Raw genomic sequence first — 19,504 nt, forward strand, 5'->3', positions numbered from 1 at the left:
TGTGAAAAAACATGCTTCACTCAGGCTGTAAACGCCTTTATATCGTTTTATACTGACAGTACCTGTACTGTTGCATTATTAGTTAACTTGGAAACTATATTTTGGATGCACGTGTTATTCATTACAACATTGTACAACTTTGTGTGCTTCCTTTGTCTTGTTCTTCCACTTTTCATATACAAGGAGCATGGGAGAGAGAATGAAACAAAGTGGCAGTCATACCCCTTTTCCCCATTGAAATTTATAGGCAGTGTATTGTAATATGGACTTAGTTATACTCCCTTTACTATCCAGTATCCTTTCCATAGGGTGACATGCAAGAAAACCCTTAATCCTAGCTCTGAATAGACAGAAATGTGCTTCATCTTTTGTAGTGTAGGTGGGAAAAATATACTGTGTATATTATGGCGTTCCCCAGCTGTACTGTGTATTTCCTGGGTAGATGTTTAATCAATGATTCATTGTTTGTTTTTTTGCATAGATGGGCCCTGTGTCTATACCAGTTCTGTGTACTAACAGTGAATTCATTGTTTCAGGGTGGATCAACATGGAAAAATCCCTTTGTTCTTTGGGTATCATTCTAGCACTTGTGGTTTTTTTTTGTCTGTAGTGTCTTATGGGGCTGTGCAGAGCTCCAGATTCAGTTCATAGGAGGTGTTCTGGAATGTGCTAGAGTGTGAAAGCAGTAGCTGTTGCTGTCTTATCAAAGCAGGTGTGTCTCTTTTCAAGATTGTGTGACTGCCTTGGAAAGCTCCCTGAAGCACAGCCCTAGTAATAGGATTATAATGCTGCATCTGCTTCCATTAATATTCCATCTTCCTTTCAGGAGCTCAAAGTTGTGTGCCCATAACAATAACCCTGTAAAGTAGAATGGAGTGAAAAAGATTATTTGACCTGAAATTTTGTCAGTTAGCTTCTATGCCTGAGAATAATCATAATTCTGAATCGCCAACTCTCCAGCTAGCTAGATAAATAGATAGATAATTTCTGCACTTCTGCACATGAGGATATCACTTGGAAGGGTGTAGTAAGTTTGTAGGGTGTAGGTGTAGTAATTAGTAAGAAGGGTGTAGTAATTAGTAAGTTTGCTGTCTGGGATAAATGAAAGTTTTAAGCTCAAAAGTATTTCCCTTCTTTAATAGTTACTACTACTCACAAGTTATTATCACTTCTCAGCCTTTTGGCTAAATTCACATGGGTGTGTGTGGCATATTTTATGCTTTACCTGTTGGTAAAGCTCAGGAATGTAACTATCAAGCTCAGTTCAATTGTATTGTATTAACAAACATATCCTTTAATAGTTTTTTTAACAAAAACTATACATACTGCTTTGTGCAGTACTACTTGTCAGTATTACAGACTTTATTTACTGTATGGGAGCACAATTTATATAAATGTTGTAGCTACAGTAAAATTGCTGTCCTGGCAAAATCAATTTCTTATCAGGACACTAAAGGAATGTGTAAAATGAAGACTTTTCAAATTGTGTAAAATTATATTTGTATAAGCGTCCTTTAAAAAAAATAACCTCTTTGATGTATTGCAAATCCTTTCTGCCCTTACTCTGTGTTCTTCTGGGAGCTATAATTCTTGTTGTGTTTATTAATAATCTGTATATGTAGTACTCACCTTTTCATTTCTGCAAGAGTGAAGAATTAGCTTTTCCTGCACAATCCAACAGTATTCCTGATATTCTCAGCAGCTCAACAGTACAGGCCCTCATCCCACATAGTTCAGTTGGCATACATCTTTCAGATACAGTGGAAGATGCTTTGACAAATGAAAATATCCTTAATCTAGCTCCGGTTTGGAGAAGAATCTGAATAACCTAGGGTGGATTTTCTAGAGGAAAAAACACATTTTTAGGTTAGAGAGGTGTTAAGGAAAACTGTTGTCTGCAATCTTGGCTTGTGAACCTGCATATGTTGTGAATATTGAAGAATTGTTCAATTAAACAAGATAGTAGAAGAAGTTCAGCTCTTAGGATGTGGAGCGCTTGTTTGTGTGGGCATAAACCTGACTGAAATCCGTAAATTTTACTTCTCATAAATGTGCCCAAGATTGTGCTTTTAGTTTTTCATTTTTATGAATTTTCCAGAGGTAGTTTTTTTAAGCTTTTCCAGTTGAAGTTTTCTCCTCGAAGCCTAAAGATGGTGGACCTTTCAAATCCAATCAGTGGCAATTCTTCAGAATAAGACATCTTGATATTGAACTGATTTCTCACAAAGAATGAATGCTTATTCATTTGCTTTTTTAAAAAGGGGCCTCGGTATCTCTCATAGGATAGTAATTGGTAACTGCCTGATTTTTGAAAAGTGGAGAACTCAACGTTTATTGTTTATTCCCTCTCGTCAGAAAGCTTTAAGAAACTCCCTGATGATACTGATAAACAACCCCTCTTCCAAACAATACCTGATTATATATAATTTGAAAAATCAATTGAACAATGTCCAATTTGTTATGAATGCAAATTATTCTCACGTTTATAAATTTGCCGAACTCAGTGTGTTCATTTTAATGGCAAAGTCATCTACAGCTTTCCAGCTTTTTACTGTTAATTAACGGTTCTGCAACTGTCAATTCTGTTGCAACTTTCATATTACATTTTAATTGTCTATCCATTTTCTGAGAAACAGCTGTAACCATTTGAGCATCAATAAAAAAAGAAAAGTAGTTTTGTCCAGTTGATTTCACTTGGATCTTCAAATATTTATAACTCATCATGGTCTGTTGTCATCCAGTAGGCTGGAGGTCACTAAAATTTTATCCCTGGGTATTAATATATGAATGAATGTATGGTTTCATGAGATGTAGCCTCCCCTGCCCTTGGGATTAATTCTTCAGAAGAAATACAGGTGAATCCCTGAAATGGGCCTCTTTATTAGTAATAAATGATGTGATACAGATGAGATTGTGCAGGATATTGCAGGATTCTGGTATGAGCCAAACTTACATTTTCTTATAATATTTCAGTTTGCGGGTTTCCCCCTCTCATTTTCCATGTCGCTCCCGGCTTATTTTGCTGTTTTTTTTGGGGGGGTTTCCCTTCAGATCTGCCTCATATCCTCTTTTGTGAATGATGCTGTTATGACTATATAAGGATTGGCATTTTGCAAAACTGTTCTACTAGGATTGCAAAGTGATACTTTTTAAAAAGTGTTTTTAAAATGTGCTTGGAGTTAAATTATCAAGATAGAGCAGTTGGAGCTTTCTTCAGCAATGAGATAACATAAGAAAGGCTCTTACATTAACTGCTGATTGACATGCTTTCCTGAAATGCCCTAACAACCCTGGCTCAAAACATAAATATCTGTAGCAGATTTGGCTATAACCTACAGCTCAAAGGATGGTTTTTGGCCTTTTAAAGTAAGGAAATGTCATTTGGTCTTGGAGCTGGCTGAAAGGATTTTCGGTTTCCAAGACTGCTGCTGTCCAAAGGTCAGTTTATCAGATCTACAGAAGACTCAGAGACAGTTGTTTCAAGAGAAAGTTTTCAAGCTCCAGGGGGATACAAAAAATACACGTTTCCCAGGATTTTGGTAAATTCTGTTGTTTAAATCCAGTAGTAAATAGTTATCGGACTGACTTTTATATTGATGGAATTAACCACTCTTCCTTTCAGATGTATTAAACTCCTTAAAGGGAATACATGATTCAAATCTTTTGGATTAAATAGAAATATTTTTAGTCTAGTGGTTACAATTTAAAGATCAATGATTATTTCTAGTCGATGGAATTCCTCGGACATTTTCAAGAGAGAATTATCACAGTCCTTTACTTTGTCGCTATGCAAGGCTACTGCATAACTTATGAAACATTTATCTTTGTGCTTGCAAGATCAGGAAATGTCACCCATAAAGTACAGATTGCCATGAATATAAACAGTTTATTTCCAGTGATTTTGTACTCTCTTGCACTTAGGGCAAGGTAACTTCTTTTCACCAGTTTCCTCCCTCATTATCTCTTCTCTACCCAGCATTTCATGTCTTTAAAAAAAAAAAGTATGAATTTTACAATTCTAAAAGATAATCCAAACTAAAATCAGAAAAAAAATAAAAGAATAGAAAATAAATACAACATGCAAAAAGAAAGAAAAAGAAAAGAAGAAAGAAAAAAAGAACATTTAAAGAAGCAATTCCTGAATGTCCTTGCAGACAAATACAGGCATATTAATAGTTTCCTACCCACTATGAGGTTATATACATACCTCACTTCTTCCCATACTACCCTGTCAATTCACAAATTCAAAAAATTATTGTCATTTTGGCCCAAATATTCTAAAAAACTCATAAAAGTTTTCCAGAATTTTATAAAGATGCTCCATATTTTAGCCCTGACCAAGCAAGTCAACTTTATATTCTATTATTTTTCTGACAATCTTAATCTTTAGTTCATCAAGTTGTTCTTTTAAGGTTGAAGCTCCTTGTTTTTCTCTCACCTCAAAGATTTTTTTCAATGTTTTAGAAACCCTCTTTTGAAAATCCAAAAATAAGTCCTTTTTCATCTCTTTTTTTGTCATTTCTGTTTCCATCCTGTCACCTCTCTTTTCTTTATTTTCCAATATTTTTCATGAACTAGGATTTGTATTCCCACTTTGTCCTGTTTATCCATAAATTATTCTGTATTTTTGTCTGTCACAGCTTTCAGTACTTTATTATTGTAATTCTTCAAATTCATTTACTGGTCTAGAAGTAATTGCTGTCAGAGTGGTTATAAGCTTCTCTCCCAATCTTTTGAAATATCTCAAGTATCATACTGTGTTTTATTTGTCATTTTACTTGATGTTACTTACACTTTCACTTTTTTTCTTCCTGCCTATAACTTCAGTCCCTCTAGTGGCCCATTTCTATAGTTATGAAGTCTCAGGTTTCACTGATGCTTTGTTTTTTTTCTTTCAGACAATAATCTGTTTCCTGGTTGACAAAACAATTTGTCTTCACTCATATTGTTTTGTTTGCTCAATTTTTTCAGAAAGCTAAAGTCCGAATACTCCAAATTTTTCTAGACCCTTAATCAGTTTAAAACTTTCTTAGATTACTTTCTTATTCAGCTTTTTGTAATTTGTTTGCTATTGTTTTAGTTATTTTAAATTGCTCTTTAACATTTCTTCTATTTGGGGATTAAATTTTACTCATTAGGTAGTTTTTTTATACCTGTTGTTTGGAAGATCTCATTTAACTGTAAAATAATTGTAAATCTAAAGGTGATTAGAAAATGAGATGGTTGAATCCAGTGTCTTTAAAGGCCCTGCCATGGTTCAGAATGACTTCCCTTGTCTCCTAATGCTCAGACCAACAGGATGATTGCTGTTTCAGTCTCTCATCCTCTCTTTATTCAGGAATGTTATTGCAGTGCAACTGAAGTACAAAAATCTACTGTCTTGCCTTGCACAAATGTAAAGTTTCAAGTAGTGATAAAATTATCCTTGTCATTTCCTAATATTATTGACCAAATCCCATATCTTTGCCAAAATTCAAGTTCATTGATTGCTGCCACATCTCTGTGTTATCATAAACATAAAATTAGATTGCAAAAGTATCCTACAGCCTTGCTGTTGCTTCAACAAGTTAAAAACAAAAAGCATATGCAAAAATATTTCTTGTGGAACGGATCTCTAGGTTATTTTTTTTAAAGAAGTAATATGTAAATATGTACAAAATTCTCTGTGCATGGTTTTGGTCTATAAAGACCAAGATGGCTTGGTTCCAGAAGTGGTATTCAGCAGGTTCTGACCAGTTCTGGAGAGCCGGTAGTGGAAATTTTGAGTAGTTTGGAGAACCGGCAAATACCACCTCTGACTGGAGATTTTACAGTATCCTTCCCCTGCCATGCCCACCAAGCCACGCCCACAGAACCAGTAGTAAAAAAAAATTGAATCCCACCATTGCTTGGTTCTTAGATACTTATAGGTCTACCTGCTTCAAATAAAACCTATGGATGCAGTGTGGACATCCCACATGAACATGAAGATCCCACCTGAGTACTTGAGGTTTGGAGAAGTACACTGCTCAAAAAAATAAAGGGAACACTCAAACAACACAATGTAACTCCAAGTCAATCACACTTCTGTGAAATCAAACTGTCCACTTAGATAGCAACACTGATTGACTATCACATGCTGTTGTGCAAATGGAATAGACAACAGGTGGAAAGCATAGGCATTTAGCAAGACATCCTCAATAAAGGAGTGTTCTGCAGGTGGTGACCACAGACCACTTCTCAGTTCCTATGCTTTCTGGCTGATGGTTTGGTCATTTTTGAATGCTGGCAGTGCTTTCACTCTAGTGGTAGCATGAGATGGAGTCTACAACCCACACAAGTGGCTCAGGTAGTGCAGCTCATCCAGGATGGCACATCAACGCGAGCTGTGGCAAGAAGGTTTGCTGTATCTGTCAGCGTAGTGTCCAGAGCATGGAGGCGCTACCAGGAGACAGGCCAGTACATCAGGAGACATGGAGGAGGCTGTAGAAGGGCAACAACCCAGCATCAGGACCGCTACCTCCGCCTTTGTGCAAGGAGGGACAGGAGGAGCACTGCCAGAGCCCTGCAAAATGACCTCCAGCAGGCCACAAATGTGCATGTGGCTGCTCAAACAGTCAGAAACAGACTCCATGAGGGTGGTATGAGGGCCCGACGTCCACAGGTGGGGGTTGTGCTTACAGCCCAACACCATGCAGGACGTTTGGCATTTGCCAGAGAACACCAAGATTGGCAAATTCGCCACTGGCGCCCTGTGCTCTTCACAGATGAAAGCAGGTTCATACTGAGCACATGTGACAGACGTGACAGGGTCTGGAGACGCCGTGGAGAATGTTCTGCTACTTGCAACATCCTCTAGCATGAGCGGTTTGGCAGTGGGTCAGTAATGGTGTGGGGTGGCATTTCTTTAGGGGGCCGCACAGCCCTCCATATGCTCGCCAGAGATAGCCTGACTGCCATTAGGTACCAAGATGAGATCCTCAGACCCCTTGTGAGACCATATGCTGGTGCAGGTGGCCCTGGGTTCCTCTTAATGCAAGACAATGCTAGACCTCATGTGGCTGGAGTGTTCCTGCAAGATGAAGGCATTGATGCTATGGACTGGTCTGCCCGTTCCCCAGACCTGAATCCAATTGAGCACATCTGGGACATCATGTCTCGCTCCATCCACCAACGCTACGTTGCACCACAGACTGTCCAGGAGTTGGAGGATGCTCTAGTCCAGGTGTGGGAGCAGATCATCTGCCACCTCATCAGGAGCATGCCCAGGCGTTGTAGGGAGGTCATACAGGCACGTGGAGGCCACACACACTACTGAGCCTCATTTTGACTTGTTTTAAGGACATTACATCAAAGTTGGATCAGCCTGTAGTGGTTTTTTTTTTTTTCACTTTAATTTTGAGTGTAACTCCAAATCCAGACCTCCATGGGTTGCTAAATTTGATTTCGTGTGTGATTTTGTTGTCAGCACATTCAACTATGTAATGAACAACATATTTAATAAGAATATTTCATTCATTCAGATCTAGGATATCTTATTTTTGTGTTCCCTTTATTTTTTTTAGCAGTGTAGTTATGACTCCTTAGTTATGACTCCAAATGGTACCCAGCCTCTTGACATTCAGGAAGGAGATGAAAACTGAGCTGTTTTGTAGGGCGTTTACTACATAGATAGTTGCTAGAAGGGAGAAGAACAACATTTCTTTCAAATTGCAGATTTTTTTTTACTAGATGTATTACATATTTGCTTATTTTAATATGTGCTGTTAATTACTGAGAGTCTTGCCAGAGTGTGATAGTATAAAAATGTAAGTAAGTGAGCTATATTACTGTAAATTATTGAATGAAGGTTAGAATTATTTAATGAAGGTGTTTCTGGAGAATGTAGATATTCTATTCTAAAACATCCTAATACTCTTTTTAAAACATTGTAGGTGTATTTTTTAGTAGATTTAATATTATCGGCGGTAAGAATCTATAAGAGCGGAAAGTAAATAAAGTAAGAACCTTTTTTTCAAAAGCTTTTTAAAAAGAAATTTATAAATCATGGACAAATTTCAAAATTTGCAAAATATATTGAGAAACTTTATATCTTGAGATTCTTGTTTTTCTTCTAATTCTCTTAGAAATGAAGTTTTTCCAACCCCAGTTCCCCTATTTAGTTTTGAGGTCCAAGTAAGCACCAATGCAGAACAGGAATTGTGTATATGAATTATGCTACAAAAGTTCCTGCTTCACTTGCAGAGATTAAATTATTGAGACCAGATAATTGAGTTTATTTAAGTGATTTAACTGGTGATACATTCATATTATTCTTGCTACTAGTAGTTAATTCAACTCAATTGTGGTAGTTTTAATATGTCTGACATATTAACATTTGCAGAGAAATCTATTGAAGGCCCACCCATGACCAGGAGCAATCCATTCTTGTCATGGTTGTCTCAGCAAAAAATACTTTTGCGAAAGCAGTTTTCTCACAATTTGTAATAGGCCATGTCCTGTAATAAAGCTCATTAATTCCAGGAACCACTTAATTTTTTTTTTTAAAGAAATTATACTGTTAAGTGCTGTTATATTCCGGACTTAAATCCCCTTGAGGCATTGCAAAGTCTTTGATTGTGCGGTTTTAACTTTATGTCTATATTTCCTTGTAGCACTTCCTCTACTATTGTAGGGTTCAGGGATGTTTGTACAAGTATTTACATATTTAGCATTTTTTTTAAGAAATGTCTAATGAACGAACAAAGAAATTGCATTTTTCCCCAAATATTCAGCCAAAGCCTTAAAAAAAACAATTTTGCAGTTTTTTGTGGCGTAACTGATAATTACAATACACTACTATTAGAAGAGAGAGGGGGAGCATCATAGCAGGCCTTTATTTAAATAGCTGTCACTGCCCTTTCCTTCTGTCTAAAACCCTACCCAAGCATTCTTGAAAAGAGTTGCTACAATATTTAGATTGGTGGATGACCAGACCTTTATAGAAAGGGAAGCAGAATGTAGAAAGAAAAATACTAAAGTTAGAAGCGTAGCTTATACAAAAATATTATTGAATCTGGAGCTTTTGTTCTATTTAGGGATTAATATGGGAAGATTGAGTTATTTAAATCTACCTACAACTAAGAGCTACAGTGAGGGAATTCAATTGGGTGAGAACCTGAACTGCACAGCTCAGAGTCAGAAGAGAAAGCTGAAATGAACGAGAAAGGAAGAAGTGATAAAAGAGTCCTGATAATAGCCATCTGACTAATAAGGGGGTATGTTTCCCAAAGACAACCAAAGAAGCCTTTTAGACAAGGAAAGGAGATAAAAGTGAAGAATCCTGCACTTAACTCTATGTCTTTTGCCCCACATGAGAAGTAGGTTTATGGGTACAGAAAGCCACAGCTTGCAAAAGTAAACTGCAACATAAGCATTGTTACACTAAATAGCTCCAATTCTTCATGTCGCTGCTTTGCACAGCTCTTTCTTCAGGCATCCATCTCCTATGGGAAGGAATGCCTCAAAGACTCTGCTCCGCTGACTGTTAATAAAACCTAACTACAGTTCTAGAGAACTTCCTCAAGAGGAGGATGAACACGATTTCAGCAACTGGTTGAACTTCACCTACAAATTCTCCACTTAATGCTTTAGGGCAGGGGTGTCAAACTCGTAGCCTGTAGGGCCAGATGCATCACACACTAGCCACGCCCATGCTCAGTGAAGAGGAAAAAAGTTACGATATGTCACATTACGATGCAAGTTTGATACCCCTGCTTTAGGGCTTGTTCCTTATTCCTATGCGAACTAAAGCTGGAGAAATAGCTTGAAATGAAGGGCCTTCTCTATAATATTTTGACTAGAGAAATCCACCAGGCCCTTGGTTCATTTGTTTTATTAGATAAATGCTTCCTTTTTCATTGGGATTCATCTGATGATAGGATCTTAATTTGATTGACTTTGCTGTTTATTGTTTTTCCGTTGGCTCCTGATCCAATATCTCCATTTTTGAGATCTCTGAATGAGAATATGTAAGTCTGCAGACAGGGTATTGGAAAAGGCAAACCTTTTGGCAGGATGGCAAATAGAAATATACAGTCAAATCCCGACACATATATAAAAAAGGGAGGTAGGGCTTCAATACATGACTGTAGCCACTATCTTGATTTTTTTTGTCACTCTCTCTACTGACTCTTGTTGAGTGTCTTACATAAAGTGTTTAAACAATCATAAGAGCAGTAAAGGCCACAAAATTGTTAGTCATGCATAACCACACATTGAAAAGGATAGCAACTCAAGGCATTATAACCATCAGAGTAGACTAACAGGGTTAGTCCAATGTGTACTTCTAGTTGTGTGCTCCTTAATGCACAAATGAAGTCGCTTAAAGTAAGGTGACCAGTTTACTGCCATGTGCTAGCTGCCAGAAGTATACAGCACCTGTGTTGCATGTCCTTTATTGGCCTGCCAGTAGGCTTCTAGGTATGGTCCAAAATGCTGTTGTTTTTATGTACTAATATTATTTCAGTCTGGATCGTAACATGCGTTGATGGCTCTATTGGAGTTTAAATAAACATTTACATTTATTTATTATCCTGTTTTTGCCCACATAGCTTAATCAGCAGATTGTAAATGTGAATAAATACTTTGCTTTTGAACATCAGAGCCTCCCTTACTGGTTTCATTTGTGTTGCCATTCATTACTTAAAGTATCATTTGATGAGGGTGTTGGAAGATGGGACCCATGTTTTAGAGGCAAACTATTTTAATTAGGCTTAGTATAGTTGACTGTGAAGCAATGTCAGAAATGCAAATTCTATTCTTAGCTTTAGTAGGAAAGAGTAAAATTACATTCTGGTATCATAATGCTTTAAAATATACGGCTTGAACAGGCTTGGAAATGTCTTTTGAGTTTTGACTGACATACATCAAGAACAGCATTGTAGAGCTGGAAATTCCACAGAAAAGAGCATTTTGCAGAAATGATTGAGACGTTGCAGTAGCTATCCTTTGAGGAAAAATTATAGTATTTGAGAATTTTAGCTTTAAACAAGAAGACAGAGAAGGGTGGAGCAAACATATGTGTAAAATATGCACGATGTAGTTGGATGCTAGAATCCAGGATCAAGCAATAACATTCACTGATGGGAGTGGGAGGACAGAATAAAGGCATTTCACTATGGCATAGTTATATCTTAGTGTGGAATTTGCTTCTCTAAAATATAGCAATGGCTGTTTATTTGACTATTTTATATGGGGATTAAACCAATTCATGTGAATAAATACTTTGCTTTTGAACATCAGAGCCTCCCTTACTGGTTTCATTGTCAATGGCTATTAGTCACCACAGATATTTATTGTTTATCCTACTGATACTACCGTGTTTCTCATATAATAAGGCCGGGTCTTCTTTTTTTTTGAGCCCTGAAAAAATGGCTAGGCTGTCTTTTCGGGGGTGACTTAATTCCCCCCCCTTGCATCTTTGGGCGGGCGGGCAGTGACGGCTTGGATGTTGACCTCGGTGTTGGTGGGGCACTTCGTATCGGGGTCAACGCAGGCAGCATCATATCCGGGTGTGCAACAAAAGTACTTCCTAATGGCAAGCCCCCCCCCATTCCCCCCCCCCCATTTTGCATGTTTTAATATAGGCCTTAATTTGGGGGGAGGGGCTTAATTTCATTTCATGCCTATAAAACATGCTGGGACTTCCTATTGGGGGAGGCCGTATTGTTGGAGAAACAGGGTATGTTTCTGATAACCCATTACTACGAAACATTTGTGAGTGTGTGGCATTGTATCAGTGCCTCACTTGTAGGTTTATAGGTGTCATATCCGCCACTGTAGAAATAAAATGCTGGAGTAGATGGACTTTGGACCAGATCCAATAGTGCTCTTTTTCTGTTCTTTCTTACAGACAGAATGACTGTCGTCTTCTTTCTTGTTAGAAAGTAGGTGGCGATTGAATTTATTTTGTCTAATTCTTTTTCCAAATTTTTGTTTTATTATAGGCGGAAAGCCAAGTCAAAAGCTCCCCTTCCTCCACCTGAAACTAAAGTTACTGATTGCTCACCTTTTGATGATCTAGAATTGTCTAACTGCACGATGGACCAAAAAGAAAATGCGATTGATAGAGACATTCAGCTGTCTGTGATTCTTCCTGGAGAGGTGATCAAGACTACTAATATTAACGGCAGGTATGTTGAACAAAATTTTGAAATTGTTTTGTGGATGAAAACTGGATTTTCAAAAGGGCATGTGTTTGTGTATACACACACATAGTTTATTAATTTAAATGATTTACATGAGTGTCCATTTCACACAGATTCTGAGACTTTCAGTCCTAATGCCAAGGTGGAAATCTTTCACATTAAGCTTCACTCCTGACAAGCCCATGTTTTTGTCAGTGATATGGAAGACTTTTATGATCGTCACCTTCACAGATTCTAATTAATCTGTTAATTGGCAACTGGGGGATTTCCTAATATTCTTCCACCCAGATACTATCCAATTCCAACTCTACAGTATTTAGTTTTTTAAAATCAACCTATTTGGCTAAAAAAGTGCCATCTTCTGTATTCAGGATGGTTATAATAGTTTAAACAGAATTTCGTTACATCAAACACCTTCAATTGAAAATGAGCAAAATAGATTAAGAACAAATTTTATTTCAAGTTGTCTATATATGTCTATATATTTAACTTTAGGCAGCGATGAAGGTGTTGAAATTTCTGAGGAAAGATGTTGAAATTGTTCCATTTTTGTCTCTCTTCAAAATTTAGCTGAGATATGCCAGCTTTGAACATCATTGAGGAATGGGAACAATATTGGTTTCAACCAGGCTTTCCATAGAAATCATCTTACTGGCATATAATTTTCCAATCTTGTAAGATTCTTATTATCATCCAGGATTCAGGTTTTGGGACTATTGTAAGACTCTTCGGGTTTAGCATCAAAAGATTGCCTTTGCCTCATAAACCCCAATCAAGCAGCTCTACTTTTTATATAATCTCAAGTTCTAGAGAAGCTCTCTTATGTGCATAAAGAATCTCCATTACTGATAAAAGCTCCTTTAGTGGTTTGGGGACCAGCTTCCTTGATCCTCCTGACAAATAAATATTGCTTCAGCCTCTATAGTACAGACTACTCCTTGGATATACCAGCACAGAGCTTAGTTTTACATCAGATTGCTATAGTTACATCACCTTTGGGCTCCTTTTCCGTTCATAATTATATACTTTTATCAGTGGTGGGATTCAATTTTTTTTTTACTACCGGTTCTGTGGGCGTGGCTTGGTGGGTGTGGCAGGGGACTGTAAACTCTCCAGTCAGTGGTGGTATTTGCTGGTTCTACGAACTACTCAAAATTTCCGCTACCAGTTCTCCAGAAGTGGTCAGAACCTGCTAATACCACCTCTGACTTTTACTCTTTTCACTGGCATTTCTTACCAATCCTTGATTATTGTAATCCACTCAGATTTCATAGCTATGGATCTTTCAACTTCATGAAGGGACTGGTTCATTTCTTAAGTTCTAGATGACTATATCTGTATTCAGAGTCTGACTCATTTTTTGTCTTCATCTGATTGACTGGTAGTAGATCAGTCTCCCTTTTCTCGTTATGAAGATATCACTGGAAGCAATCAGTATCCTTTATGTGAACAATTATTGCACAGGTTCAATACTTTGAAATAGATATAAATCAACCTCCAGTCTTTTGAAATGATTCCCTCTTAACATCAATACAAAGTGATATTTAGTAGTGATTGCCACGTGTCAAAGTTCAAGTTTGCACTGGGATACTGATTGTTTCTAGTGATAAGGAGGATCAGAAACTAGAATGGCTTTGGATAATATATGAGATAAGATGTATAGCATGTACATCACTTTTGAGTGTTGGAGACTACCATGCTGTCTTTCCGAGGAGCAGATAATTATTTTCAAAATATTGATTGCTGTTAAGATATTGGCATTGAATAGTCATGGTTCTGGTCTATCAGTGAATCTTAAAACGGTATTGGAGAGAGAATACATTAGAGAGCCACACTACTCTGTGTCACCAATTAACCAGCATTCCTCCTTTTCTAGGCATTGTTACAGGAACTACTGATCCAGTTCTAAGCAATGCTTTCAGCCTTACTGTTCATCCTAAACTGTTAGACAGAAACTTGTCTGGTCTTTTCATTCCTTCAAGAACTGTTCTTTTCCTCATAGAGATGTTGAGGTCAAGTCTAAACTCTGTTTTTGATTATTCTTATTGCCGCCTCCCTTTTAATGTTCACAGCCTTGTATTTGGAGGCACACTGATTCACTTTAGAAACTTGCAAAACCATTTCAACAGATTGCTGGATATTTGCTGAGGGTAATGCCATGGAGTTTGATGCTCTCCCTCCTAAATAGAGCATCCGAAAGGAAGGAAAAATTACAAACATTATTTGTACACACCAACATTTCTTTCCAACCTTTGGTTCTTGCATAAACTGAAACAAGTTCAGCTTCTGTCCCCGCAAAGTATCTCTTTTCACAGGAGAGATAATGGATTCAGTTTCTTGCCGTATATCTTTAACCAAGGATTGAACAGGTATTTTCCACATTCAATTCATGCTGCAGCTGAAACTGAGCAAATCAGAAGGAATATTTTCCAAGCCTCGAGGCCTCTGATGTTGCTGTAGATGCCTTCTTGATATGTTGAGTTGTGAGCCCTTCCTTGGGTTTGTTGATCCTTGCTTTGACTCTGTCAGATATCTTTCATTCATAAATAGTTCTATAGTTGAAGGATTAAAAGAACCAAGATAACCTACCATTCATATTTTTTTCGTGGATTCTGATTTCTCACACCTTAAAGATGGTGAGTTTACAGAAGAAACCAAGTTATATGACATACGATACACAGAAAACCGTGTACAGTATTAGTTCTTTAAATGATTATTTGTCCTTTTCACCATGCTCATACTGTATCTACTGTCTTCTTACTGGTGACTCAGTTATTGTTTGGAACTGGGAGAATTCACTGCGGGAGAATTCACTGTGATAACAGCTAGAGCATGTTCTAGAGCAGGGGTGTCAAAACTCGGGGCCCACAGGCCGCATGTGTCACGCACTGGCCACGGCCACCCCCAGTTTAGTGAAGGAGGAAAAAGTTGCAATAAGTCAAGTGACAACAGCGTGACATCGTGAGATTGACATCCATATTCTAGAGTTTTGTTTTGCTCAGATATCTAAAGAATTATAGGTAGCCAGTTTTTCAGTATTTAAAACTTAGATTTGTAAATTTCAAAAATATTCCTGATCACTCATTGAATTATCACTTTCCTGACTTCTTGAAGCTATTTTTCTAGGGAAATCCTTTAATTTGCTCACATTCTTTGCTTTTCTGTAGAACCCTATTTTAAAAAAAAAGGCTTACTAATGAATGCTTATTTTGTAAGTAAAATATTCAGGAATATTCTGTTTACAATTAGTTGGATGCAAAGCCAATTTTTTTTTAAGTAAGGCTCTTATAATTATGGGTGGAAATTTTATTAGGAAGTCGGGAATTGATTTCACCACCATCTCTTCTATTTTGTTATCAGGACCGAACCAAACACTACTTTGAAAACTACAGATTATGGTGAAAAACCTCTGTACGGAATGTCAATATTGTATATGGAAAATTAAACTCAACTTTTAAATTTAAACTTTCTTTCTTCTTTCTTTCTTTCTTTCTTTCTTTCTTTCTTTCTTTCTTTCTTTCTTTCTTTCTTTCTTTCTTTCTTTCTTTCTTTCTTTCTTTCTTTCTTTCCTTCCTTCCTTCCTTCCTTCCTTCCTTCCTTCCTTCCTTCCTTCCTTCCTTCCTTCCTTCCTTCCTTCTTTCTTTCTTTCTTTCTTTCTTTCTTTCTTTCTTTCTTTCTTTCTTTCCTCCCCGCCCCCCCCAAAATAGTCACTGACATTTCCACAAAAAGTTATTTTCTTCTCTTGCCGAGGTGTTCAGATACTTCTGTGCATTTCATGATATCAATGTAGGCAGCTGGCTTTTGTCTACAAGTACCCAGCTGTTGAAAATAAATAATCACTTTGACAAAACAAACACCTGAACAGATTAAAAGGAAAAGAATGACTAATCTCTTATAAAGGTTCTGATAGAAGAGCTTAAACCACAAATGACATCAACTCCAATCCAAAATAATGCTAGTTACCTTTCTGAGAAACAAAAAGTAATTCTAAGCATTGTTAATGTGGGTGGGGATTGCATTGCAGGAATTCCTTTATGAATGATAGAATCAATTTCTTTCAAATGCTTCAAAGGTTTAGGAATGTAAGAAGCTTCATGCATGAAAAAATAATTCTTTGTAGTCAAGACAGCCATTATTATGCAGTAGCTTCCAAAGCAAATGGCAGTGCTGCTAGAATGCTGCACATACTTATATCTTCACACTACTGCTGTCATAGTGTAGTGAAGTTAATCATTATTATGGTCACAGACCAGCAAATAACAGGATTAAAACAATAATAGTAAAAAATAAAAATAAAAGATACTGTGATTGGTGGTGGATTAACACTGGGCATTAAAGTTTGCTTAATTTTACATAGAGCATAGCATAATTTGGCCACATTCAGATAAGCTATTTCATATTGATCTATGATAACAGTAGTTGCACATTAAAAAGATGTGTATTTCCTAGATGTTTTTATTAGGTAAGGTGTTATAAATTGAGTCCATGAGTCCTTATAGAAGATGCAATACAGCAGGATGTGAGCTAAGTTTCAATGGCTCCTTGTCCACAGGGGCACAATCTCAGCTCACATGGTATTTTTTTGTATTGGCCCTCCAAAACTGTCATGGGAAGTTCATTGCAGTGCCCTTAAAGGTTAATGCCCTTTGGATTTTTGGAATAGTTATTTGATATAAATATCTTGCTGCTTTAAAGGGGGAGTTCGACTGTTCAAATAAACATTCTTGGGAAGAGCAGCCCAATCTTGTTGGATTTTTAGATTTTTAATACATTATTTAAGTTCGCTAAGTGTATACTCTGATCCCCTCATTAGAAGTACTTACCGTATTTGCCGGCGTATAAGACGACTGGGCGTATAAGACGACCCCCAACATTTCCACTCAAAATATAGAGTTTGTTATATACTACTGCCGTATAAGACTACCCCCTCTTCCACACACCTTCCACTTTTGCACTTTTTTTTTTTTTGACGCACTTTTCTGCTTTGGACAATTTTGAAATGAGCTAATCCAATTTTGAACCAAGAATATGCAAATAGCTATGGAGTTTAGAAATGAGTTTTAAAAATATTTTTCATTGCTTACTATTAAGCGTAAAAGATGTTGTAAATAAAATGAGAACACAGGAAACGTTCTCTTCTCAATACAGCTGATCTCTCTCTCTCTCTCTCTCTCTCTCTCTCTCTCTCTCTCTCTCTCACACACACACACACACACACACACACACACACACACACACCCGGACACTGAAAAGGCTGCCAAGGAACAGTATATTCAATGCCTTCTCTTTAATCAAGAAACAAGGAATTCCTTAGAAACTTTTTTTTTCCCCAAGTGGCCCTCTTTAAAAAAAAAAAATGGAGGTAACACTTTCATTCAAAAAGTCTTCCAGTATCTGGAGTCGCTCAGACATATTGAAGTGAGGCAGGAGAGTAAGTGAAATTTGAAATGATCCAGCTACCGTTTTCTTCCCCTCCCGCCCAAAGGCCATTATCTCCGCGTCAAAACGAACGAGGGGAGGCAAAGAAGCCAAACACGCTAAAAAGGATCTCTTTATTTTCCTACACAAGGTCACACCTTTTCCGCATTCAAAGGACAACCTCTCCTCACCACCACCACACACACACACACACACCCCAATACCCGCAAACAATGTTCTGGGCATTAATCACCATTGCTACATTAACCTGGTAAATTTATACCCTGCCTCCCCAGTGTTGCTTTGACGGCAGGATTTCACACAGCGGGCGCTCGCTTGCTCGCTCTCTTCTCCGCTCTCCCACCGTTCGCACATGTTGGAAGCACCGTAAAACCTGATAACCCACCCGGGGGCTCCCCCATCCTTAACCTACAGCCGCCCGCATGCAAAACCTGCGTGCAAAAAGAAAAAAAGAAAAAGAAAAGTACGCCGCATGTGAGGATCTTCGAATCCTCTCCTCCCCACACCGCTAAGGAAGGAAGAGGGGGAAAGGTTGCGCAGCGCGTGGCGAGTGACACCCACCACACACACACACACACACACACACACACACACACACACACACACACACAGCTCCCCCAGCCTCCCTCCCGGCTGCAACTCAAGCTCAAGTGGGAGTCGGAGTCCTCCCGGCGTATAAGACGACCCCCCCACTTGGAGGCATGTTTTTCAGGGCAAAAAAGTCGTCTTATACGCCGGCAAATACGGTATCTGGAGAAACCAAGATACTGGAGTTTTTGTGAGATGGTCCTGACCCATATTGATTTGAAATTGTGTTCTATAAGGACATAACTCAAACTTGTAGAGAAAAAGTAGTTTTAACCAATGGGCAAAAATGTAAATCCATGCTCCTGTCTCAATTTTTACTAGTCCTGTCTCCCTACTGCATTTGGAACACAGTGCACTACCTGAAATGTGCTCTTATGAATTTGGATGCCCTACCCAGAGGAGTAAAAAGAACTGAGCCCCAAAGAATAATTATGCAGGGGTTCTTAGCTGAATATAATTTCAGCCCTGCAGGAATATACTGTGCTCCTGGAAAAATAAAGATTGAATTGCTATCTATATTCTGATCTATAAACTTGCCTGAGATAAAGGACGTAATGTATTGAATATTTCCATATAATATTCTATCACTTTTTATTTTAGCAAACCAATGATGGACTTATTGGTATACCTTTGTGCACAATACCATTTAAATCCTGCAAGCCACATTATTGATCTGATGTCAGCTGAGAAGAAACCAATCAAATTCAAACCTAACACACCTATTGGAATGCTTGAAGTTGACCAAGTGATTTTAAAGCCAAAAGAAATGGATAAGAAAAAGCCAATTCCTATCATCCCAGAGGTGAGAGAGTCAGTAAAGTTTATTATCATTCCTCTACTTCACTTATTTTTCATGTATTTAACTCTTAAGTGATTTTTTTTTTCTGAAGACTGTGGAGGTAGCATCAAAATTATTCATTACATTTTCTCTGACTTATAATTATCATGGGTTTTACTTTGAGATACATAAACACACACACACGTATATACATATACACATATAGATATATATATATATCTCAAATACATATATAAAACTTAGAAAGTAGTAATATCCTGCTTTAAGCCATATGTCAACTAAAGGGTGCTCACAGATACCAAAGTACTTGTGATACTATATAGTCAGCATTTGTGGTTCCACAAAGTTGATTTTTTAAAATTCAGATGAACTGAAATTTCATGACATTTGAAATAAGAATGCTCTAATCTTGTGAGGTGATGTATCCTTGTGCAAAGTTTTGAGATGCAGTTGTAAAATCTCACTAGAATACAGGAATATTTTAATACGCAATTAAGAAATATTTTGACTA

At 37.5% G+C, this 19,504-nt stretch overlaps 1 protein-coding gene across 21 annotated transcripts in view; it reads left to right on the forward strand.

Annotated features, from left to right (window-relative positions):
* Window positions 1-19,504, forward strand: part of COBLL1 (cordon-bleu WH2 repeat protein like 1) — a 135,260-nt gene that overhangs the window by 74,172 nt on the left and 41,584 nt on the right. For all 21 annotated transcript variants that reach the window (XM_026674403.2, XM_026674404.2, XM_087949819.1 and 18 more), the window contains exons 2-3: window positions 11,967-12,152; window positions 18,795-18,996. In XM_026674403.2, the coding sequence (XP_026530188.2) occupies window positions 11,967-12,152; window positions 18,795-18,996 (388 nt within the window). The remainder of the gene's footprint in view (window positions 1-11,966; window positions 12,153-18,794; window positions 18,997-19,504) is intronic.

Source organism: Notechis scutatus, chromosome 1, assembly GCF_049901735.1.
Source record: "Notechis scutatus isolate UNSWTSFEM ecotype Mainland chromosome 1, rNotScu1.2, whole genome shotgun sequence".
Classification (NCBI taxonomy): domain Eukaryota; kingdom Metazoa; phylum Chordata; class Lepidosauria; order Squamata; family Elapidae; genus Notechis; species Notechis scutatus.